The following is a 24,821-nucleotide window of genomic DNA, read 5'->3' on the forward strand; positions in this document are numbered from 1 at the left end:
CACTTCTCCATTATCAGTACCTCTGTTCTTTTTTTTTTTTTAAGTACCTCTATTCTTTTAAAACTGTAGCTTCTCAAACATTTGCTTTAAACATCAGAAGTAAATTGAGCTAACCTATTTCTCTGCTCTCACAAGAACCTTATTTCTTATATCCTTTAACTGATTCTTTTAGAGTGAACCAAGTTTCTTGCTCTTTCCTTTATGCGTCTGGCCAACACTTTTTTTGTGTGTGTGGTACGCGGGCCTCTCACTGTTGTGGCCTCTCCCGTTGCGGAGCACAGGCTCCGGACGCAGAGGCTCAGCGGCCATGGCTCACGGGCCTAGCCGCTCTGCGGCATGTAGGATCTTCCCGGACCGGGGCACAAACCCGTGTCCCCTGCATCAGCAGGCGGACTCTCAACCACTGGGCCACCAGGGAAGCCCTGGCCAACACTTCTTACTTTCACCTTATTAGAGGAGAGAGGGCTCTGGAAATGGCACTTTGGTAATGGTGGAAATGGAGAAGAGGCTTCATTTATTCTCACAGAGCTGACCTCTGGCACCTGATTTACCTCCTATCTTTCTTCTTTCAGAATATAAAAAATACCAACATATATTTGTTTTAGGGAGAAAAAGCTGTCTCAAGCAAACCACTGTCATTCCTTTCATTCTGACTCTACTCTATAGCCTTCAGCAAATATCTAACACATTTTATCTATTCTTGCAACTTGAATGCTCAAAATATTTTCCTTGGTTCTTTTAGCCCTTAACCACTGCATCCACAGAAACGTATGCCGAGAAAAAATTTTCTTCCATTTCTTCTCTAATGCTTTTTTGACTTTGCCATAATTTGCTAATTTGTTTCCTTCTTTGTCTTAACGTGCTAGACAGTTGATGCAGAATACTAGCAACTAATAAGAAATCAGTAAGCCAGACTGCAAATATGGAAAGTGGCATCCCTGAGCAGCTCTGCTTAGCAGTTATACTATTAGAGAGAGATACTATCCAAGTTAGGGATTTTATAGTTAACTGAGGTTTACACTCAAGATTTCTGGATTTCCAAGGCATTCTATATTGAGGATGGTAGCAATCAGGGAGTCTCTTCCTCAGTTGAGTGATAAATCATAAGAAATGGCACAGTTAAAGTTCCTGGTTCTACACAAAGGGGCCAATTACTTACCGCTTCTGGTTCCACTGCAGTATCAATGGCTGCAGCCACACAAGCAACAGTTTCATCCTGCAATGAGAAATGATGTCTCAGTTTAGGAGCTTGCTAGTGGGTTTTATATGGGTTATTTAGTTGTTTTCAAGTGTATATAGAGACCATTTAAGGTGTTAGACCAATTCTGTAGTCACATATACCCCAAGAACCACGTTTCTACTTCCCATCTCGCAAGGGTCTGTCTTCTTTATAAAGGTTGATTGTGCAGTCTTCGTAAAAATAGGGTCATGTGGCCACTGACATATTTATTGCAGCTCTCCTGCTCTGCCAGAGTTCACTGGGCTAGAGTGAAACAGCCATTCCAGCAGGCCAAAGTTTAATCCACTTTATAGACTCTACCCTTTCTTTTTCTGTTTTTTACCACTAAGTCTACCTCTATAATGTATAGGTCTAGCCAGTTCCATAGACATACCATCCTAAGACCAGACATAGCAAATAAAGGCAATGCAGCAGAAAAGTGAATAGGATGAAGGATTATTTTTGATTTTTATCTTATATCCAGTCAAGGTAGCAAGAGCCCACTCTACAAGGAAATAAACGCCACAGGTGAATGCCCCAGAAAAATGTGCTCATGAAGTCAGACACACTTCAGACTCTGTCCCTCATATACATAGGAACCAATCATATACAGCTACTCCAGGTTGTGGTTAGTTGAAGGGAAAGGGTAAGCACTGATTCCCTCCCAGAGACGGGCACATTCCTTTTTTGGTCATTAGAACAACAACCACCTAAAAGGGAAACCTAAAACCACTTATTAGGACTAATTTATTTATAGGCTCTCATATGAGCAAGCTCTGTTCTCCCCACTGGAATTTAGGCTTTATTTGGCATTGCAACATAAAGATTACCACTTCTGTTTAAGTGATTCTGCAAAGCCCTGGGAAGAAAGGATTATTTCCAGGATGTCACATGATTAAGGTCATAGATGAAAGAGCTATTGGCTCAATAGCAAGGAAAGAATTTAGAGTTAGCACAGGGAGTCTCGGCACCAGCCCAGTGAAACATTACATAGTTGTTGAAACTTGAATCTTAGTACCTTTAAGGCAAGAAGTGAAAGAGGCCCTTAACGGGACCTCCCTGGTGGTCCAGTGGTTAAGACTCCATGCTCCCAGTGCAGGGGGCACGGGTTCAATCTCTGGCTGGGGAACTAAGATCCCGCATGCCACACAGTGTGGCAAAAAAAAAAAAAAAAAAGGCCCTTAGTAAATGCTGTTTGTAAAGCATTTCCCTTATTCTGCCCAGAAATTCCTAACCGTGAGACTCAAAGAGAATTCAAAGGAAGCCCCAGTATTCCTACATCCTTTCTCATCATGATTTACACTACTGGTGATTCTCCAAGGGCAGGACATACTAAATCCTTCTTAAAAAACAGAGCACTTCAATGTATTATAGGTTAATGGTTACCCTTTTCTCCCTCCCAGTAAGTCTCAGTAAAAGGACTAGTTATAGGCCTATCCTACATTAGTAGGGCCTATGACACTGGCTTTTGGAGACTTTTTCTAGGACCTTCCAGAGGATCAGGATCCAAGTAGATCCGATTCAACATGCCCTGAAGAAGACATGTTGTTACTGTGGGTTTACCTTTTGGCCCAGTGAAATTTCACAATGCTAAGGTTTAAGCTTTGGTGACACGTTCTACATGAACATGGCAGGATTATGCCTTTATAATCCTAAATGTAAATATATAACAATATAGGATTTATTTCAATCTAACAGCCTCTTTCTCCCTCATTCTACAGCTACTGAGAACCTCTTGTAATAAAAAGACATGATTTGCTGAAGGTGATGGTCAGGGGAATAGGACTACTACGGGAGCAGGTACGTTGAGCTACATTAACCAGTAATACCCTCCAAAATGAAGTTTGTGCTTGTAGGCTGTAGGCAATAGCATTACTGGGCATGCAAAAAGCTTTTTATGGAACTGGTCTTGGAGGAAGGGGTAAAAACAGAAAAAATTTGATTTTGTGGGAACTGAAAGGACTGCATGAATTTCCTCACAGGTAACTGCAACAAGGTTTGCCTGAATTATATTTTAAAGGAAGAAATAGTACAGTTTAGCACTTAAAGCCCTAGGAGAAAGGTCCAGGGACAATGGTTGCCTTCATAACTGAAAAGAGGGTGTTCAACCATCACTTATAATAAAAATAGTTTTAATCCAGAATGAAGGGCACAAGCACTTACATTTAAAACATTCTGCTTTCACTGTAGTGAGTCTCAATAAAAGCCACAGGATACACTGTTGTGTATTTCCAAAAAAAAAAAAATATGTAGGGCTTCCCTGGTGGCTCAGTGGTTGAGAGTCCGCCTGCCGATGCAGGGGACACGGGTTCGTGTCCCGGTCGGGGAAGATCCCACATGCCGCGCAGCGGCTGGGCCCATGAGCCATAGCCGCTGAGCCTGCGCGTCCGGAGCCTGTGCCCCGCAACGGGAGAGGCCACAACAATGAGAGGCCCGTGTACTGCAAAAAAAAAAAAAAATATGTAGCTGGGAGGGTCTCCAAACAATAGACACAGAGAACTCTGATTCAAGAGTCCAGCAGGAGCCCAGGGTAAAAGGGTTTACTCTACCTGACCATGACAGTGGATGGAAGCCAGGGACTTTATCAGCTTGTGGCAATCTTTAGCACCCTCCTGCTACGCATGCCAAGTGAATTTTAGTGACAGACACAGCAATTCTCTAGAGTTCCTCTGAGCCAGCCACCACTAGCAACTTCCTCCACAGTCATGCCAGGCACCAGTCATACTGCCAGATCCTCACTGAAGATATGCCTTCTCTTATATTGTTAACTTGGTTCCATTAGTTTCCTTCTTCATCTTTCCCACGTGACTCAAAGAGGTGGTGTGGAATCCTTTAAGATCGGTGTGGTGGCCACGAACAATGGTGCCCTGGATTACTCTTTTCTGATCTTATAAACTTTGGCTCCAGTAGGGCTCTGCAGTCTAGATTATCTGAATTCTGAGGCAGTTCACACAAAGTTTTCATATATAAGATGCTTCACCTCGATTACAGATGGTGAAATTTAACCTTGTGATAGCCATTCTCTAGCACATATTCTATACTTCAGCCACAATGAAGTTCTTACCATGTTCTAAACATTCATACCTCTTTGCTTTTGCATATACCTTTTCCTCTATATAGATCGTCCTTTCCCCTCTGTCTGTGTGGCAAACTCCTATTCATTTTTTAGGACCCAGTTTTTTCTTCCTGAATTTTCTAGGCAGTTAATCACTCCTTCCTTTGGGCTCCCACCACACTTTGCTCATATTGCTAATGTAAGAGGATTAAAACAGATATGAGAGAGGGTTTTTGCCACCTCTCCCACCTGTGAACCTTGGCAAACTGACAAACAACAAGGCTTGGAAGAACAACTCTTGAAAATAATTGGACATTTATCAGGATGGGATTGTACCAGTGTTCTTGAGCAAGAAGCATGAAAACTGGAGCACCCTCCAACCAAAAGATTCACAGCAATTAACAACAAAAGCTGCCAACTGAGACAAACCACAAGGAATCACACCCCTCCCTTCTCACTGTATGAAACTCCAATCCTATTTCAACTCGGGGAGTTATTTGGAGTTCAGGTGATCCCTGAGTACATCAGCTGAATAATGCCTTTAACCTCGATTTGAGTCACTTGGATTATTTTCTTTCAATATCAATATAGTACTTAGCAAGGTTACACAGCTAGTGAGTAGCAGAATGGGCTTCAAACCAGGGTTTGTCTGGCTTTGGAGCTCAGATTCTCAATTACTATGGCCTGTTTGTTAGGAAAATGAACTGTCATCTTGGACTACCTGTAATAATTTTGTACAGTACTACTTATTCTAAAACACTGCTTTCTAGTCTTTTGGAAGTTTACTCATTTAATTTCTTGAACTGGCCATCCTAACCATTCCCCCTACAATATTGTATGGTATGTTTTTCACTGACTCTTTAAGAGTAAAATAGAGGTGCGGATGATTTTCTGATACCCTTTTCACAACTCTAGAAAACACTGGGCAAGACCCGGGGTAGAGAATCACTGTTCTGGTAAAATTAAAACCTCTGTTTCAGACCTAGGAATTACTACCAGGCACTTCTTACATACACATTACTGCTTCAGAATAATAAACAAGAGGGTATAGATGGAACAAAACAAACCATAACCCATTTACCAACCATGACCCCATAACATAATATGATTTCAATTTTTCAAAAAAATATCTATGCTTAAGTACTAGGATAGAGAAGGAACACCAAAAATAAAAAGAGGCTTTTAGGATGGTAGGACTGTAAGAATGTTTCTTCTGGGAAAAACAACAAACAACCACCCTCCCAACAAAACCCACCCACAACTACTATACTAGTTCTATAAATAAAAATGGGAACTTAGGGCTTCCCTGGTGGCGCAGTGGTTGAGAGTCCGCCTACTGATGCAGGGGACACAGGTTCGTGTCCCAGTCCGGGAAGATCCCACGTGCCGCAGAGCGGCTGGGCCTGTGAGCCATGGCCGCTGAGCCTGAGCGTCTGGAGCCTGTGCTCTGCAACAGGAGAGGCCACAACAGTGAGAGGCCCACGTACCAAAAAAAAAAAAAAAAAAAAAAAAGGGAGGGGGGACTTATAGCGGAATGATCATTCAAACTAATTTATTACTGGTTATAAAAGAGTGCTACGGTATTCCCTGGAGGCTCTATGCTATCTGTCAGAACCCAGCTTATTTAAAATTGGGGTATGGTATAAGGCCTCTTATTAAGTTAGCCTACACCAAAAGGACAGCAAATCAATGACTGCTGCTCATGCTACCCAGGCAATTTTGCACCACTGTGTTGCTGCTTCCAGTGTTTGATTAGAATACTGAAATATTAATGTGCCATTGCACGTGTAATCTATGAGTGTTTTTGATTTAACTAATTCAATATTCAGATCATATCCAACGATCCATGATCTTTGTCCTCAAACAGCTCACAATCTAGTTGTTTCAGGAAAAGGTGCAGAGTTAGACATGTTTATATGCATCAAGAGAAACAAACGAAAGCAATATGCCTATTTACACTGCCCCTACTTGGCTTACCGATAGCTGGGTAATCACTTGCTGCAGGTTACGAATCATCTCTACATTTTCTTTTAATTCTTGGTCTTCCAAAGTCTCCACTAGCTTTTGAAGATCCACTTTGCAGCTGAAAATTCAAGCAAAGGAACCTAAGGGTTAATCATACTGCAAAGGCCAGTGGGTCCGTGATTATGTACTAAGGTGGTATAGGTCACTAACAAACATCTGGTAGGAAACTTACGCTGCATGCTTCCTGAGCTCTTCTAGCTTGGCGTTCATTTTTTCATTCGCTTGTTCTGTCTGCAACAAAGACCCAGGAGATCATCAGTGGCACTGCCTGACAGCCTCACCTAATTAGGCCCTCTCTTCTGCTCCTATGGATTAAAACCTAGGTAGAGAGGCTAACTCTTTTGCTGTAATAAAGGATTTAGTGGGCTTTGGTTATTTAGCGAGAAATGTGTTTTTTAACAGTCATGGAAATTAGCCCTTCAGTCAACATGAGCTACTAAAAATAGCATCCAAGCAGCTGGGTCTTATGCTTGCCATGAAGCTCAGACTATAGGGTGGAGCGTGAAGCCTTAATTCCATAGAGAACTTTGCAACTAGGGGAAAAAGCAATACTTCCTGGCATGCTACGCCCTGCTGCTTGCAAAAAAACCCATTTGCTTTAAAACTGCCTCCTACACTACACTGTTCCCTAGCCCCACCATAAGGACATTTAAAACATAAAAGGGCCTCACACTGAATATGAGCTGAGGGTTTTTTCAAGTTACACTATGTGATATGGTAGACTAGTTTTAGCAAAAGAAAGCAAGAAAAAGATGAGGCATAAGAATGATGGCAAAGAAGAAGAAATGGCAGAGAAGCAGCTACATTTTGGGAAGGGTTACTGATATTTTCCATTTTATTTCAGTCACAGTATCTGTAACATGCTAGATGCTGCAACAGATTTGGGAAGGACGGTTTATATAGGACAAAACTGTTGTGCTCGTTATGAAGTTCTGACAAGACATCAAACAATAAACCTATTGGGCAGCCATTGTAACAACCTTATAAAGGTCAGATGGGTACATGGCTAGAATAACAAGTACTGTCTGTTATGTGAGCCACACTGACATGTGAAGCACAGCTTCTAGAGTTACTTCAAAGACATAAAATGTAGCACTGGAGATAGAAAACTGTATATAAAAAATCCCCTAGATCCCATTTTCACCCTTCTGCTAGTAATGGACATTACAATGGACCTAGGATTTGGCCCTCTTTAAAGAAATCTTTAAGCAGCTTACCCTTCCTTGACTGGAGTACACTGATGCGTGAAGGTGTATAAATTACAGATGTTCAATTACATTTTGGTGGAAACTCATTTTCACTTCTGGCAATTGCTGTGCTATCAAAGATTGAGTTGTATTTAGACTAGTAGAACAATGTTAGTGACAAAGCCAGCACACATTGATCCAGGAGGGTACTATCACACATGTAGTAGGACACAGAACTGGTGTAGTCAGTTACATAGTGATCCACTATTTGAAAATTAACCATATGTAAAAGGAGTTAAAATTAATTTTCCAGATGTTTTCTCTCTCCATGGCAGCTGTTAGGATGGGATATGAAATATGACATTAGGGGAAGGGAGACAGAAAGGAACTAAAATCTTAGTGAGGAGAATTACTTGGTATTATGGATGATTAGGCAGAACTTAAGGTGACAGAAGGACCTGGTTCTTTCCTCTCTGATATTTTAGAATGAATCCATTTTAAAATGGGCTTCACGTAGATTCTTTGTGGTAGATATATAGGTGTTCACAGTATAAGTCTTTTAATTTTTCTGTATGTTTGATTAAACGTTCTTGGATTTTCCCTGGAGGGGGCTCCAGGGAGGATATGGTAATATTAATTCATTTCTTTCCATGTAACTTGTCTCTCATAATGAGAAGCATGTTAAGTATTTCAGAAACTAAAGTTAGTAAATGTCCAGACTGGTAGTAGTTTAGTCTTGAAGCCTCACCAAAATGATCCTCTCCAACATCTGGGCTGTCTGACCAGCAGCCTCACTTAGACCACGACTTAATTTTTCATTCTCCTCTACCAGTGACTGATTCTTCTCCATGAGGGATTGTAGATTCTCTGATGGTTCCACACTAAGACAAGGAAAGTAACATATTAGAAAAGTACTTGTGGTCTTCCCTGGTAGCACAGTGGTTAAGAATATGCCTGCCAATGCAGGGGATGCAGGTTCGATCCCTGGTCCGGGAAGATCCCACATGCCGCGGAGCAACTAAGCCAATGCGCCACAACTACTGAGTCTGCACTCTAGAGCCTGCGAGCCACAACTACTGAGCCCGCGTGCCACAACTACTAAAGCCTGCATGCCCTAGAGCCCACGTGCCACAACCACTGAGCCCACGCACTGCAACTATTGAAGCCCGCGTGCTTTAGGGCCTGTGTGCCGCAACTACTGAGCCTGTGTGCTGCAACTACTGAAGCCTGCGTGCCTAGAGTCCGTGCTCCACAACAAGAGAAGCCACCGCAATGAGAAGCCCATGCACTGCAATGAACAGTAGCCCTCGCTTGTCGCACTAGAGAAAAGCCCATGCACAGCAGTGAAGACCCAATGCAGCCAAAAAAAAAAAAAAGTACCCGATTGATAACAGTTATATCAAAGGTGGATAAAAATATATATCCCATAGGCCTTTGGGTGGGATTGGTTTAAAATTACCCCCCAGAAGTCTAGAAAAAGTGTTCATTCCAATATATACTTCCAGCCAGGTAGTATATTGGATAAATAAAAATGTATGTCTGAACTACTTTAAATTAATGGTTTAGAGGAAGGTAATAATTCAGAGCAAGAAATGGTTGCAACTAGAATGACTAACCTCTAGGTTTAGGATCTTGGTTTAAGATCTTTCTATTTATGCTATGTAGGTAAGAAGTAAAGGTTAACTAATTGCTAAGATACATGTTCTCTCCTTCTTCTCATTCTCAATCCTTCATTAAAGATTAGGGAACTAGAGAAGGAAGAGGTATGGGGGAGGTAGAAGTGACACTGCTAAGGGTCAAAATTTAAGCTAATCAACATAAGTCAATTACCTATTTGCTGTAAAGTTTAGGGAAATAGCATTTAGGAGTGAAAAAGTTGAAATGATGACCTGTGGCCACTAAGAACACATTTCACAACTCTCCATAAACAAGTACTCCCTTCTAAATGCTTGCCTCCCTTCAAACTGATGACCCACAGCCTCCTGTTCATTTGTCTATCAATTTTTAATGGTTTAGAGTGGGTGGTGGCAACAATAGTATTCATTTCAAATAGGAGTGGAAGGGACAGAAATAGCTTCAAAGAACGTTTGGCATTTATGCAGATTACTTGCTATCAGTTCCAGACTACTGAAACAGATCAATAAGAAGCAGTTTTGATTTGCTCTTTTTGTAATCCACTGGGATTAATTGCTCAAAAGAGTAGAAAATTGGACTGGCAAAAAAAGATCAGAAGAAACATGAAGATTTGATCTGAAGGAAACGGAAGGGGAAAATGAATAGTTGTCAAGGATATAATAAAGAGAAAAAAAGGAAAGGGAACAGCTGTTCTCAATCTCAAGAAAGAATAGAAAAGGATTTCAGGAATAGATGCCCTCTCACCCAGTTTAAGATTTCCATGAAGTCTTATAGAAGATCTTAGCATGTTCTTTATCAAAAAGTTAAGAGCAAGGCCACACCATAGGGTTTCATTACACTCTTGAGAATTTACTAGAACTCTTATGAAGGAATGTTCAATTAAAATGTGGATTATAAAAATAAACTATGGGTAAATTTAGTGTTAGTTTAGATTGCTCTGATTTCTTTATTGTTATTAAACTGAAAACTTCCATGCATCATTCATGCAAGTTGACAAGCTCCAAAGTAATGATATTTTTAACTCAATTGTGTTTTCCTCTAAAAATTTCCAAGGTTTCTCTAAACGGGGGAAAATACAATGTAAACCAATGTTTCCTCTTTCAGATGCTATTTAATTGCCAATGCTAGTAGGATTCCTCAGTTGAGCACGTGAAAATTGACAAACACATGCAGAAAATCTATACAAAAGCTTCAGTGACACACATTCACAAATAAAAGAATATAACCTAAGGAAAACAGCAAAAAAAAAATCATGTATATAAACTGTACATTTTGTAAAAAGCCTTAAGAAATGTCTCTAAAGATATAAATATACATTTTTTTTTTTTTTTTTTTTTTGTGGTACGCAGGCCTCTCACTGTTGTGGCCTCTCTCGTTGCAGAGCAGGCTCCGGACACGCAGGCTCAGCGGCCATGGCTCACGGGCCCAGGTGCTCCGCGGCATGTGGCATCTTCCCGGACCGGGGCACGAGCCTGTGTACCCTGCATTAGCAGGTGGACTCTCAACCACTGCGCCACCAGGGAAGCCCCTAAATATACATTTTTGAGAAAAGTAGCATCTTTATTTCTCTGTAAAACATTGAACAATTGAGTTACATTATTTCATTCATCAACTGTTTCTTAGAATCTGTTACTTTTGTAGCTAAAACTATATCCTATAGGATATTCTAGGTAGTTGGAAGTCTGGAATGGTTTTCATTAGTTTTGTCTTACATGAAACAGGTCTGTGCTAAATTGAAAGGAAAGATGGGTCAATTGCTTCTAAACTGGGTATATTAGAACAGGTCTTTAGGAGACCCTTTAAGAGATCCAAGCTTTCCTCAGTTCCTTTATCCAACATTTTAAAAATATTATCAGGAAACCAAGATTAAATGACCCAAAGAGGGAGAGTTACAAAGAGAAGGGCAGTCATTTCTGGGTGATAAAACTATGGCAAATTTTAAGATTTATTCTTTATACTTTTCTAAATGTTCTACAAGAAGCAAGGTATCACTTTTATAATCAGAAAAAATGATTGAGTCATTGAAAATAAGGATATTAAAAGAAAATAGGTCCACACCAAACACAAGTATAAACTCCAAATGGAAAAATGAAATGTAAAAAATAAAACCAACATAAGTACTAGAAGAAAACGTGGGTGATTTCCTCTTTAATCTTGGCATAGAGAAAGCTTCTTAACTATGAAGTAAAATCCAGAAACATGAGGAGAATGTAAACAGTGTAGCGACTTTGGAAAACAGTTTGGTGGTTTCTTTAAAAGTTAAACATAAGACCCAGAAATTCCACTTCTAGGTATCTACCCAATAAAAAACATATGTCCATACAAAAACTTACAAGTGAATATTCATGGAAGCATAATTCATAACAGTCCCAAAGTTGAAACAACCCAAAAGTCCATCAATTGGTAAATGGATAGACAAAATGTGGTATATCCAGACAATGGAATAGTATTTAGCAATGAAAAGGAATGAATTACTGATAATCTCAGAAACATTATAGATGAAAGAAGCCAGACAAAAAGTCCACATACTGCAAGATTCCACATATATGAAATGTCCACAATAGGCAAATCTTGTAGAAAAAGACAGCAGATTAGTGATTGCCTGGGGCTGGGAGTGGGAACAGGAGTGAGTGCAAATGGGCACGAGGGATCTTTCTGGGGTGACGGAAACGTTCCAAAATTGGATTGTGGTGATAGTTGTACAACTCTGTAAGTTTACTAAAAACCACTGAATTGTACACTTAAAATTAGTTAATTTAATGGTATGTAAATTACATCTCAATAAATCTAGAGGCTAAAAAATCTGGAGGCAATAAAAAAATGATGGATAAACTTTTTACTACATAAAAACTAATTTTTTGGCCCGCCTGAGCTGAGGTGTTGGCGGCAGCCATTCCGCACTAGGAACTCCAGTCAGAAGAGCCAGGTGAGAGGCCTCTGCACATGGCCCCTGTGAGCAAGTGAATCCCAACTAAGCACACAAAAAAAGTCAACTCAGAGCTGTGACTATTTCCAAGGCCACTGTTTTTCCCTGTGGAACACTGCCTTTGGGGCAAAACAAGGAAGGAGCAGGTGATTCTAATGTGCAGTGTAGAAGGAGAGCTATTGCAGGCCAGCTTCCCCAATTCTAAAGGCACTCCAGCCGTGTGGCTGACAGGGTCTGGGTGCTCCGGCCGGGTGTCAGGCCTGAGCCTCTGATGTGGGAGAGCTGAGTTTAGGACATTGGACCACCAGATACCTCGTAATATCAATTGGCACGAGCTCTCCCAGACATCTCCGTCTCAATGCTAAGACCCAGCTCCACTCAACAACCAGCAAGCTCCAGTGCTGGACACCCCATGCCAAACAACTAGCAAGACAGGAACACAACCTCACCCATTAGCAGAGAGGTTGCCTAAAATCATACTAAGTTCACAGACACTCCAAAACACAACACAAGATGCAGTCCTGCCCACCAGAAAGACAAGATCCAGCCTCATCCACCAGAACACAGGCACCAGTCCCTTCCACCAGGAAACCTACACAACCCACTGAACCAACCTTAACCACTGGGGGCAGACACCAAAAACAACGGAAACTACGAACCGACAGCCTGCAAAAAGGGGACCCCAAACACAGTAAGTTAAGAAAAACGAGAAGACAGAGAACACGCAGCAGATGAAGGAGCAAGGTAAAAACCCACCAGACCAAAAAAATGAAGAGGAAAAAGACAGCCTACCTGAAAAAGAATTCAGAGTAAGGATAGTAAAGATCATCCCAAATCATGGAAACAGAATGGAGAAAATACAAGAAACGTTTAACAAGGACGTAGAAGAACTAAAAAGCAAACAAATGATGATGAACAACACAAAAAATGAAATTAAAAATTCTCTAGGGGCTTCCCTGATGGCGCAGTGGTTAAGAATCCGCCTGCCAAGGCAGGGGACACAGGTTCGAGCCCTGGTCTGGGAAGATCCCACATGCTGCGGAGCAACTAAGCCCGTGCACCACAACTACTGAGCATGCGCTCTAGAGCCCACAAGCCACAACTACTGAGCCTGCGTGCCACAACTACTGAAGCCCGTGCGCCTAGAGCCTGTGCTCTGCAACAAGAGAAGCCACCGACATGAGAAGCCTGTGCACCGCAACAAAGAGTAGCCCCTGCGTGCCACAACTAGAGAAAGCCCAGGTGCAGCAACGAAGACCCAAGGCAGCCAAAAATAAATAAATAAAGAAATTTATATTAAAAAAATCTCTAGAAGGAATCAAGAGCAGAATAACTGAGGTAGAAGAACAGATAAGTGACCTGGAAGATAAAATAGTGGAAATAACTACCACAGAGCAGAATAAAGAAAAAAGAACAAAAAGAATTGAGGACAGTCTTAGAGACCGCTGGGACAACATTAAACACACCAACATTCAAATTATAGGGGTCCCAGAAGAAGAAGAGAAAAAGAAAGGGATTGAGAAAATATTTGAAGAGATTATAGTTGAAAAGTTCCCTAATATGCGAAAGGAAATAGTCAATCAAATCCAGGAAGCATAGAGAGTCCCACACAGGAAAAATCCAACGAGAAACATGCCAAGGCACATATTAACCAAACTATCAAATATTAAATACAAAGAAAAAATATTAAAAGCAGCAAGGGAAAAGTAACAAATAACATACAAGGGAATCCCCATAAGGTTAACAGCTGATCTTTCAGCAGAAACTCTGCAAGCCAGAAGGGAGTGGCAGGACATATTTAAAGTGATAAAAGGGAAAAACCTACAACCAAGATTACTCTACCCAGCAAGGATCTAATTCACATTCGACAGAGAAATTAAAACCTTTACAGACAAGCAAAAGCTAAGAGAATTCAGCACCACCAAACCAGCTTTACAACAAATCCTAAAGGAACATCTCTAGGCAGGAACCACAAGAGAAGGAAAAGACCTACAATAACAAACCCAAAACAATTAAGAAGATGGTAATAGGAACATACATATCAATAATTACCTTAAATGTAAATGGATTAAATGCTCCAACCAAAAGACATAGACTGGGGGAATGGATACAAAAACAAGACCCGTGTATATGCTGTCTACAAGAGACCTCCTTCAGACCTAGGGACACATACAGACTGAAAGTGAGGGGATGGAAAAAGATATTCCATGCAAAGGGAAATCAAAAGAAAGCTGGAGTAGCAATTCTCATATCAGACAAAATAGACTTTAAAATAAAGACTATTACAAGAGACAAAGAAGGATGCTACATAATGTTCAAGGGATCAATCCAAGAAGAAGATATAACAAGTGTAAATATTTATGCACACAACATAGGAGCACCTCAATACATAAGGCAAATGCTAACAGCCATAAAAGGGGAAATCGACAGTAACACAATAATAGTAGGGGACTTTAACACCCCACTTTCACCAATGGACAGAACAACCAAAATGAAAATTAATAAGGAAACACAGCTTTAAATGACACAATAAACCAGATAGATTTAATTGATATTTATAGGACATTCCATCTGAAAACAGCAGACTACACTTTCTTCTCAATTGCACATGGAACATTTTCCAAGATAAAGCACATCTTGGGTCACAAATCAAGCCTTGGTAAATGTAAGAAAACTGAAATCATATTAGAAATAAATTACAGAGGAAAATGTAAAAAACACAAACACATGGAGGCTAAACGATACGTTACTACATAACCAAGAGATCACTGAAGAAATCAAAGAGGAAATCAAAAAATACCTAGAGAAAAATGACAATGAAAAAAAAGACAATCCAAAGCCTATGGAATGCAGCAAAATCAGTTCTAAGAGGGAAGCTTATAGCAATACAATCCTACCTGAAGAAACAAGAAAAACCTCAAATAATCAATGTAACGTTACTCCTAAAGGAACTAGATAAATAGAAAACAAAACCCGAAGTTAGAAGGAAAGAAATCATAAAGATCAGAGCAGAAATAAATGAAATAGAAACAAAGAAAACAATAGCAAAGATCAATAAAATTAAAAGCTGATTTTTTGAGAAGATAAACAAAATTGATAAACCTTTAGCCAGACTCATCAAGAAAAAGAGGGAGAGGACTCAAATCAATAAAATTAGAAATGAAAAAGGAGAAGTTACAATAGACACCACAGAAATACAAAGCATCCTAAGAGACTACTACAAGCAACTCTATGCCAATAAAATGGGCAACCTGGAAGAAATGGACAAATTCTTAGAAAGGTATAACCTTCTGAGACTGAACCAGGAAGAAATAGAAAACATGAACAGACCAATCACAAGTAATGAAATTGAAACTGTGATTAAAAATCTTCCAAGAAACAAAAGTCTAGGACCAGATGGCTTCACAAGTGAATCCTATCAAACATTTAGAGAAGAGCTAACACCTATCCTTCTCGAACTCTTCGAAAAATTGCAGAGGAAGGAAGACTCCCAAACTCATTCTATGAGGCCAGCAACAGCCTGATACCAAAACCAGACAAAGATGTCACAAAGAAAGAAAATTACAGACCAATATCACTGATGAAGATAGATGCAAAAATCCTCAACAAAATACTAGCAGACAGAATCCAACAACACATTAAAAGGACCATACACCATGACCAAGTGGGATTTATCCCAGGATGCAAGGATTCTTCAATATACCAAATCAGTCAACGTGATACACCATATTAACAAATTGAAGAATAAAAACCATTTGATCATCTCAATAGATGCAGAAAAAGCTTTGACAAAATTCAACAGCCATTTATCATAAAAACTCTCCAGAGACTGGGCCTAGAGGGAACTTACCTCAATATAATAAAGGCCATATATGACAAACCCACAGCAAACATCATTCTCAACGCTGAAAAACTGAAAGCATTTCCTCTAATTTCAGAAACAAGACAAGGATGTCCACTCTCGCCACTATTATTCAACATAGTTTCAGAAGTCCTAGCCATGGCAATCAGAGAGAAAAAGAAAAAAAAGGAATACAAATTGGAAAAGAAGTAAAACTGTCAATGTTTGCAGATAACATGATACTATACATAGAGTATCCTAAAGATGCCACCAGAAAACTACTAGAGCTAATCAATGAATTTGGTAAAGTTGCAGGATATAAAATTAATGCACAGAAATCCCTTGCATTCCTATACACTAACAACGAAAGATCAGAAAGAGAAATTAAGGAAACAATCCCATTAACCATTGCAACAAAACATACCTAGGAATAAACCTACCTAAGGAGGTAAAAGACCTGTACTCAGAAAACTATAAGACACTGTTGAAAGAAATTAAAGACAAAACAAACAGATGGAGAGATATACCATGTTCTTGGATTGAAAGAATCAATATTGTGAAAATGACTACACTACCCAAAGCAATCTACAGATTCAATGCAATCCCTATCAAACTACCACTGTCATTTCTCACAGAACTAGAACAAAAAATTTCACAATTTGTATGGAAACACAAAAGACCCCGAATAGCCAAAGAAGTCTTGAGGGAAAAAAACTGGAGCTGGAGGAATCAGACTCCCTGACTTCAGACTGCACTACAAAGCTACAGTAATCAAGACAATATGGTACCGGCACAAAAACAGAAATACAGATCAATGGAACAGGTTAGAAAGCCCAGTGATAAACCCACGCACCTATGGTCAACTAATCTATGACAAAGGAGGCAAGGATATACAATGGAGAAAAGACAGTCTCTTCAATAAGTAGTGCTGGGAAAACTGGACAGCTACATGTAAAAGAACGCAATTAGAACACTCCCTAACACCATACACAAAAATAAACTCCAAGTGGATTAAAGACCTAAATGTAAGACCTGACACTATAAAACTCTTAGATGAAAACATAGGAAGAACACTCTTTGACATAAATCACAGCAAGATCTTTTCTGACCCACTTCCTAGAGTAATGAAAATAAAAACAAAAACAAACAGGGCCTAATGAAACTTAAAAGCTTTTGCACAGCAAAGGAAACTATAAACGAGAGGAAAAGACAACCCTCAGAATGGGAGAAAATATTTGGGAATGAATCAATGGACAAAGGATTAATCTCCAAAGTATATAAATAGCTCATGAAGCTCAATATTAAAAAAAACTAACAACCCAATCAAAACATGGGCAGAAGACCTAAGTAGGCATTTCTCCAAAGAAGACATACAGATGGCCAAGAGGCACATGAAAAGCTGCTCAACATCACTTATCATTAGAGAAATGCAAATCAAAATTACGAGGTATCACCTCACACCAGTTAGAATGGGCATTATCAGAAAATCTACAAACAACAAATGCTGGAAACGGGCTGGAGAAACGGGAACCCTCTTGCACTGTTGGTGGGGATGTAAATTGATACAGCCACTATGGAGAACAGTAATGGAGGTTCCTTAAAAAACTAAAAATAGAATTACCATATGATCCAGCAATCTTACTACTGGGCATATACCCAGAGAAAACCATAATTCAAAACGACACGTGCACCCCAATGTTCACTGTAGCACTATTTACAGTAGCCAGGTCATGGAAGCAACCTAAATGCCCATTGACACATGAATGGATAAAGAAGATGTGGCACATATATACAATGGAATATTACTCAGCCATAAAAAGGAATGACATTGGGTCACTTGTAGAGACATGGATGGACCTAGAGACTGTCATACAGAATGAAGTAAGTCAGAAAGAGAAAAACAAATATCGTATATTAACGCATATATGTGGAATCTAGAAAAATGGTACAGATGAACCGGTTTGCAAGGCAGAAATAGAGACATAGATGTGGAGAACAGACGTATGGACACCAAGGGGGGAAAACGGTGGTGGGGTGGGGATGGTGGTGTGCTGAATTGGGTGATTGGGATTGACATGTATACACTGATGTGTATAAAATTGATGACTAATAAGAACCTGCTGTTTAAAAAAAATAAATACAATAAAATTTAAAAAATATTGTGGTAAAAAGCATAATATAGGGCTTCCCTGGTGGCGCAGTGGTTGAGAGTCCGCCTGCCGATGCAGGGGACACGGGTTCGTGCCCCGGTCCGGGAAGATCCCACATGCCGCGGAGCGGCTGGGCCCGTGAGCCATGGCCGCTGAGCCTGCGCGTCCGGAGCCTGTGCTCCACAACGGGAGAGGCCACGACAGTGAGAGGCCCGCGTACCACAAAAAAAAAATAAAAATAAAACAAAAGCACTAAAGCTACAAAAAAAAAAAAAAAAAAAAGCATAATATAAAATTTACCATCTTAACCAGTAAATTTTAAGTGTACAGTTCAACAGTGTTAAGTATGTTCACATTGTTGTGCAATGGATCTCCAAAAGTTTTTCACCTTGTAAAACTGAAATTCCATACCCATTATACAACAACTCTCCACACCCACCCCCCCAGTCTATTATTTTAGTTTTCTGCCACTGCTTTTATTCATAGAATGCTCTTTAGCTTCACCTATGTGCACACAGAACTTTGCCTATATTTTCTTCTAGTTCTCTTGTAGGTTTTTTCTTTCTTAAAAATTGTGGGGACTTCCCTGTGGGCGCAGTGGTTAAAAATACGCCTGCCAATGCAGTGGACATGGGTTTGATCCCTGGTCTGGGAATATTCCCACATGCCATGGAGGAACTAAGGCCGTGCGCCACAACTCCTGAGCCTGTGCTCTAGAGCCCGTGAGCCACAACTACTGAGCCCGCATGCCACAACTACTGAAGCCCGTGCGCCTAGAGCCCGTGCTCCACAACAAGAGAAGCCACCGCAATGAGAAGCCCATGCAACGCAAGGAAGAGTAGCCCCCGCTTGCCGCAACTAGAGAAAGCCTGCATGCAGCTGTGAAGACCCAATGCAGGAAAATAAATTAATTAATTAATTTACATGAAAAAAATGTGGTAAAAAACATATAACATAAAACTTAACATCCTAACCATTTTTAAGTGCACAGTTGAGTAGCATTAAGTATATTTACATTGCTGTGAAATAGATCTCCAGAACTTTTTCATCTTGTAAAACTCAAATTATATACCCATTAAATAACAACTCCCTTTTTCCCCCCTCCCCTAGCCCCTGGTAACCACCATGCTAGTTTCCATTTCTATGAATTCAAATACTTTAAATTTCTTATATAAGTGGAATCATACAGTATTTGTCTTTTTGTGACTGGCTTATTTCACTTACATAACGCCCTCAAGTTTCATTCATGTTGTAACATGTGATAGGATTTCCTTCCTTTTTAAGGCTGAATAATATTCTGTTGTATGTATATACCACATTTTATTTATCCATTCATACACTGATGGACATCTGTATTGCTTCCGCTTCTTAGCTACTTTTTATTTTATTTATTTATTTAGTTAGTTAGTTTTTATAGAATATACGAAGGTGTTTAAGCCCTTCCTATATTCTGTTTTTAACAAATTTATTTATTTATTTATTTATTTTTGGCTCCGTTGGGTCTTCATTGCTGCATGCGGGCTTTCTTTAGTTGCAGCAAGCAGGGGCTACTCTTCATTGCAGTGCACAGGCTTCTCATTGTGGTGGCTTCTCTTGTTGTGGAGCACAGGCTCTAGGCGCACGGGCTTCAGTAATTGCAGCATGCGGGCTCAGTAGTTGTGGCTCGCAGGCTCTAGAGCACAGGCACAGTAGTTGTGGCACACGGGCTTAGTTGCTCCTCGGCATATGGGATCTTCCTGGATCAGGGCATGAACCCATGTGCCCTGCATTGGCAGGCGGATTCTTAACCACTGTGCCACCAGGGAAGCTGTTAGCTACTTTAAAAAAAATCTTTATTTACTTATTTGGCTGCATCAGATCTTAGTTGTGGCATGTGGGATCTTTTGTTGCAGCACGTGGGCTCTTTGTTGTGGTGTGCGGGCTTGTCTCTGGTTGAGGCGTGTGGGCTCCAGAGTGCAGGGGCTCAGCAGCTGCTGTGCACGGGCTTTCTAGCTGTGGCACACAGGCTCTAGAGTGTGCGGGCTTAGTTGCCCCACAGCATGTGGGATCTTAGTTCCCTAACCAGCGATTGAACTCATGTCTCCTGCATTGGAAGGCAGATTCTTAACCAGTGAACCACCAGGGAAATCCCTCTTAGCTATTATGAATAGTGCTGTTATGAACATGGGTATGCAAATATCTCTTTCAGACCTTGTTTTCAATTCTTTTGGATATATACCCAGAAGTGGGATTGCTGGATCATATGGTAGTTCTATTTTTAATTTTCTGAGGAACCTCCATACTGTTTTCCATAGCAGTTACACCATTTTACAGTCCTTTCAACAGTGCACAAAGGTTCTAATTTCTCCACATCCTCCTCATATCCTTTCCAACATTTGTTACTTTTTGTTATTTTTTGTTTTTGATAGTAGCCATCCTGACAGGTATATAGTGATATCTCATTTTGGTTTTGATTTGCATTTCTCTGCTCTGAGTATATCTTTTTGTAAAACGCTGACTCTTAGACCATGATAATGTTTCACATACCCTTCGTATACCCAAAATATAAACAAACAATTAAAACTAACCAGGCAAGATGTAGTGGGAACCCACAATGGAATACAAACAGTAACTCTGGGAAACAATATCTTGCCTGGATACTCTAAGCCTAAAGACAAAAGAATTATACATATATGCTGTAATCTAGTTCTTAAAAGTATTTCTCACAGGGGTATGGGCTAGCAATCCAAAATTATTTTACGTGTATACTAGAACTGAACAAGTAAGTAAATAGAATGCAGATAATGAGAGCTGGTTTTTCACTGCTGGAGAATGAAGTTATAAATAAGGAGAGTGGGAGGATTAGAATAAACCCTGTAGTGTTGGACTGGAATCAGAGGTATCAGTCTAAAATCATGGTTTTTAATATATACACAGTTAGACAGACATAAAAATATAGATATATGTGTGGATTACTATACATACAGATATTTCCTAGCTCTACTCACTGAGAGGGCCTAGAAGTAATGACTTCTCAGTAACAATGAGCACACCTAGCACCCAGATCTGGTTTCTAAACACCATTTTCCAAAAAAAAAAAAAAAACCCATGGCTCCTTGGACATATGGTTGATTCCAGAATTGGGGCAGGGAAAATAGAAGACGGGTGTGGAACATCTGGTGGAAATGCTTAAAAACTTGATAGCATGTTAAAGAGTACAACAGCCACCCTGAAGGAGCTCCTAGTGGACAAAGCAGAAACAACAAATAAAACAAGCAATAAAACATAATGCTAGTATTGGATGCTAATGCATAGAATAAAATAAATACCCATGAGTCTATATGGCTATAAATACATAATCAAATAAATAAATAGTGGGAGGGGAGAGACAGCTCTTCCTCATAGTAGAATTCTAATTAATAAACTTCTGAGGCCAGAACCTATGCTCTTTCTATTATACCAGGTTGTCTCAAAGCTAACTAGCTAGTCCTAAATAGACAGCAAGTTTGTTAGGTTCCCTACCTTGACACCAAGTGCTACCAGAAACTTTAGAACATCAGGGGAAAACAATCATAAGGAGAAACAGGCTCTGTTAGAATATACATTTAAAATTAGTCTATGACTCTTACTTTATAGATCCAGGCAGGGTACCTCCATGGGCTTGCAGCAACAAGACCTGTAGCTGTTGTACCTGGAAAAGGCAGAGAAAAATAGTTAGCTAGTTACCAATCAAAAGTTACTTATCGGGCTTCCCTGGTGGCACAGTGGTTGGGAGTCCGCCTGCTGATGCAGGGGACACGGGTTCGTGCCTCGGTCCGGGAGGATCCCACATGCCGCGGAGCGGTTGGGCCCGTGGGCCATGGCCGCTGGGTCTGCGCGTCCGGAGCCTGTGCTCTGCAATGGGAGAGGCCACAGCAGTGAGCCACCCGCGTACCGCAAAAAAAAAAAAAAAAAAAAAAAAAAAGTTACTTATCCCTTATCAGCAAAATTACCACGATTAGTAGTTGGGTAATTTTACTTGATACCTATGAAATCTAAGGCATATCTTAGGTATTACAGAAAGCAACATGGTAGATGATTCAATGATAAAAGGACAATCAGTATTACATGAATAACTAGTACTTAGAAGATGAGTTGTCTCTTTTACCTAAGCATCTTCATGAGTTTTTATTGAGAATCTATTTTTTAAAATTTATTTTTATTATTATTATTTTTTAAAATATTTACTTATTTTGGCTGCACCGGGTCTTAGCTGTGGCACACGGGATCTTCGCTGTGGCATGTTTAGTTGCAGCACACCGACTTATTAGTTGTGGCATGCACGTGGGATCTAGTTCCCTGACCAGGGATCGAACCCGGGCCCCCTGCATTGGGAGCACAGAGTCTTACCCACTGGACCACCAGGGAAGTTCCAGAGAACCTACTGTTTTTAAAAAAATCAAACTTAGGGACTTCCCTGGGGGCGCAGTGGTTAAGAATCTGCCTGCCAGTGTAGGGGCCATGGGTTCGAGCCCTGGTCCGGTAGGATCCCACATGCCACGGAGCAGCTAAGCCCGTGTGCCACAACTACTGAGCCTGTGCTTGAGAGCCTGCAAGCCACAACTACTGAGCCTGTGTGCCACAACTACGGAAATCCACGCGCCTAGAGCCCATGCTCTGCAACAAGAGAAGCCACCACGATGAGAAGCCTGTGTGCCACAACAAAGAGTAGCCCCTGCTCACTGCAACTAGAGAAAGCCCGTGCAGCAACAAAGACCCAACACAGCCATAAGTAAGTAAGTAAGTAAATAAATAACTTAATTAATTAATTTTAAAAAATCAAACTTAGCATTGGGCTATGCAATGTGGGGGGGGTACAAGAATAAACTCTTGTGGTTTATTATCCAGTTTACAATCTAGTTGATGAAGACAAGGCTAAGGCCTGAAAATGTAAGAAATAACACAAGATAGAAGATGCTAGTCATCAAGTATAGTTAAGTACTTTAGGGTACTGAGAAGAAGCAAATTAATGAAATTCCAAAATAGTCCAAAGGAGGCTTCATGGAGACGGATCTTAAACCAAAGTGAATGTGTAATCAACCTCTCCATTCCCTCTTATGATAAAAGAGGAGCTGTTCTCCTTGAGCTTTGGATCCCAACTCTTCTTGCCTTCTGATAAATCCTATTCTAGGGACTTCCCTGGTGGTCCAGTGGTTAAGACGCCACGCTCCCATTGCAAGGGGCCCAGGTTCAATTCCTGGTCAGGGAACTAGATCCCACATGCCACAACTAAAAGCCTGCATGCCGCAACTAAGACGTGGTGCGGCCAAATAAATAAATAAATAAACAAAAATTTTTAAAAAATCTTATTCTATTTGTTATCCGTTCTCTCTTCTATATCTTTGACTTCTCCCTTTTTACAGAATCCTTCCTACTAAGATTAAAACATGTTCAAATCTCTCCCATCTTAAAATAAAACAAAACAAAAGCACCTTTCCCAATCCCACTTCCTATCTTTTTTGCCCAATTTCTCTCCTTCACAAAGTTTGACAGAATAGTCTACACCCACTGCCTCCATTTCCTTTTGCTCTTCTCTCACTTGCTCTTTAACCTATTCTCACCTGATTTGTGCCCACAACATTCCTCTGAAATAACTCTTGATAACGTCACCAATGACCGGCGTGTCACTACATCCCATGGGCATTTTTCAGTCTTCATTTTGTTTGACTGTTTGGTAGCATTTGAGTTACCAGATGCCACACTTTCTTGCTTTTCCTTCTATTCTTCAAGCTGATCTTCTAAGTCTCTTAGTTCATCTTTGCTCCAACTGTCCTTTAAATGATAAAGTTCCTCAAAGCTCACTCACTTTCTATTCTCTCCTTAAAGTCTCATCTCTGACTATGGTTTCAATTACCATCTATAAACTGGTGACTCCCAAATTTATCTCAAACACAGATCTTTCTGAATTTAGAACCCTTTTTTAATGCAATAACACTAGTATTTTACATTTATTATCACATCATTATTTCCAAAGCATGACTACACATGTGATTTCATTTGGTCCACATAGATTTCTAAAGCATTTACAGGGAACAAGGCTGTTTGATAGGGAGAAACTGGCATTTTATCTCCATTTTATGAAAAGGAGCCTTCAGGCAGAAAGCTTAGGGGGGATTTGCTGGCCATCAGTGAAGGAATTGCTGGTAGGGGGGCGCTCTTCCCTCCAATCCAGCTATCTCTCCCTTGCAACCTGCAAGTAAGGCTTATCAGAGTTACTATACCACTGCAGGGAGAAGAGCTTTCTCTGTTCCTTGATAAGCCACTACTGCTCCATCTTGGAGAGACAGTGGGAAAAGTCAAGGGCAGGATATCAGGAGACCTGGTTCCTCCATCAGCCTGCCCTGAACCACCTATATTCATTTCTTAGACCCCAGTGTCTTAAAATGGGAATAAGGATATCTGCTGTGTTCACTGGCTTATTATGATCATAAAATTAAATAATGAATATAAAAGGGCTTTTTTTTGAACCATAATCATATATGAATGTCAAGGTGAGACAGGAAATCTGAAAGGAAGGGAGCTTCTTTGAGGCCTGAGTCTAGCCCCTGGAGCCAGACACTATGCAAGATGGTTTAGACATAATATCCTGTTTAATCCTCAAATCAGCCCAGGGAGCTGAGTAATACTATTATTAGATCCCGTTAGTTTTTCTGAATTTAGAACCTTTATATTCAAATATCTACTTAATATTTCTGCCTAGTTTTCTGCTGTCCCAAACCTGGTCCTTCTCCAGTATACTCTAGGTCAGTGAATATGCAGTTTCAC

At 40.3% G+C, this 24,821-nt stretch overlaps 1 protein-coding gene across 2 annotated transcripts in view; it reads right to left on the bottom strand.

Moving 5' to 3' along the window:
- The window catches only part of KIF4A (kinesin family member 4A), a 129,113-nt gene that overhangs the window by 48,222 nt on the left and 56,070 nt on the right, over positions 1–24,821 (bottom strand). For both annotated transcript variants that reach the window (XM_060086773.1, XM_060086774.1), the window contains exons 10-14: positions 21,647–21,708; positions 8,235–8,367; positions 6,472–6,530; positions 6,252–6,357; positions 1,160–1,216 (exon numbers count right to left, since the gene is read on the bottom strand). In XM_060086773.1, the coding sequence (XP_059942756.1) occupies positions 1,160–1,216; positions 6,252–6,357; positions 6,472–6,530; positions 8,235–8,367; positions 21,647–21,708 (417 nt within the window). The remainder of the gene's footprint in view (positions 1–1,159; positions 1,217–6,251; positions 6,358–6,471; positions 6,531–8,234; positions 8,368–21,646; positions 21,709–24,821) is intronic.

Source organism: Mesoplodon densirostris, chromosome X (genome assembly GCF_025265405.1).
Source record: "Mesoplodon densirostris isolate mMesDen1 chromosome X, mMesDen1 primary haplotype, whole genome shotgun sequence".
NCBI lineage: Eukaryota > Metazoa > Chordata > Mammalia > Artiodactyla > Ziphiidae > Mesoplodon > Mesoplodon densirostris.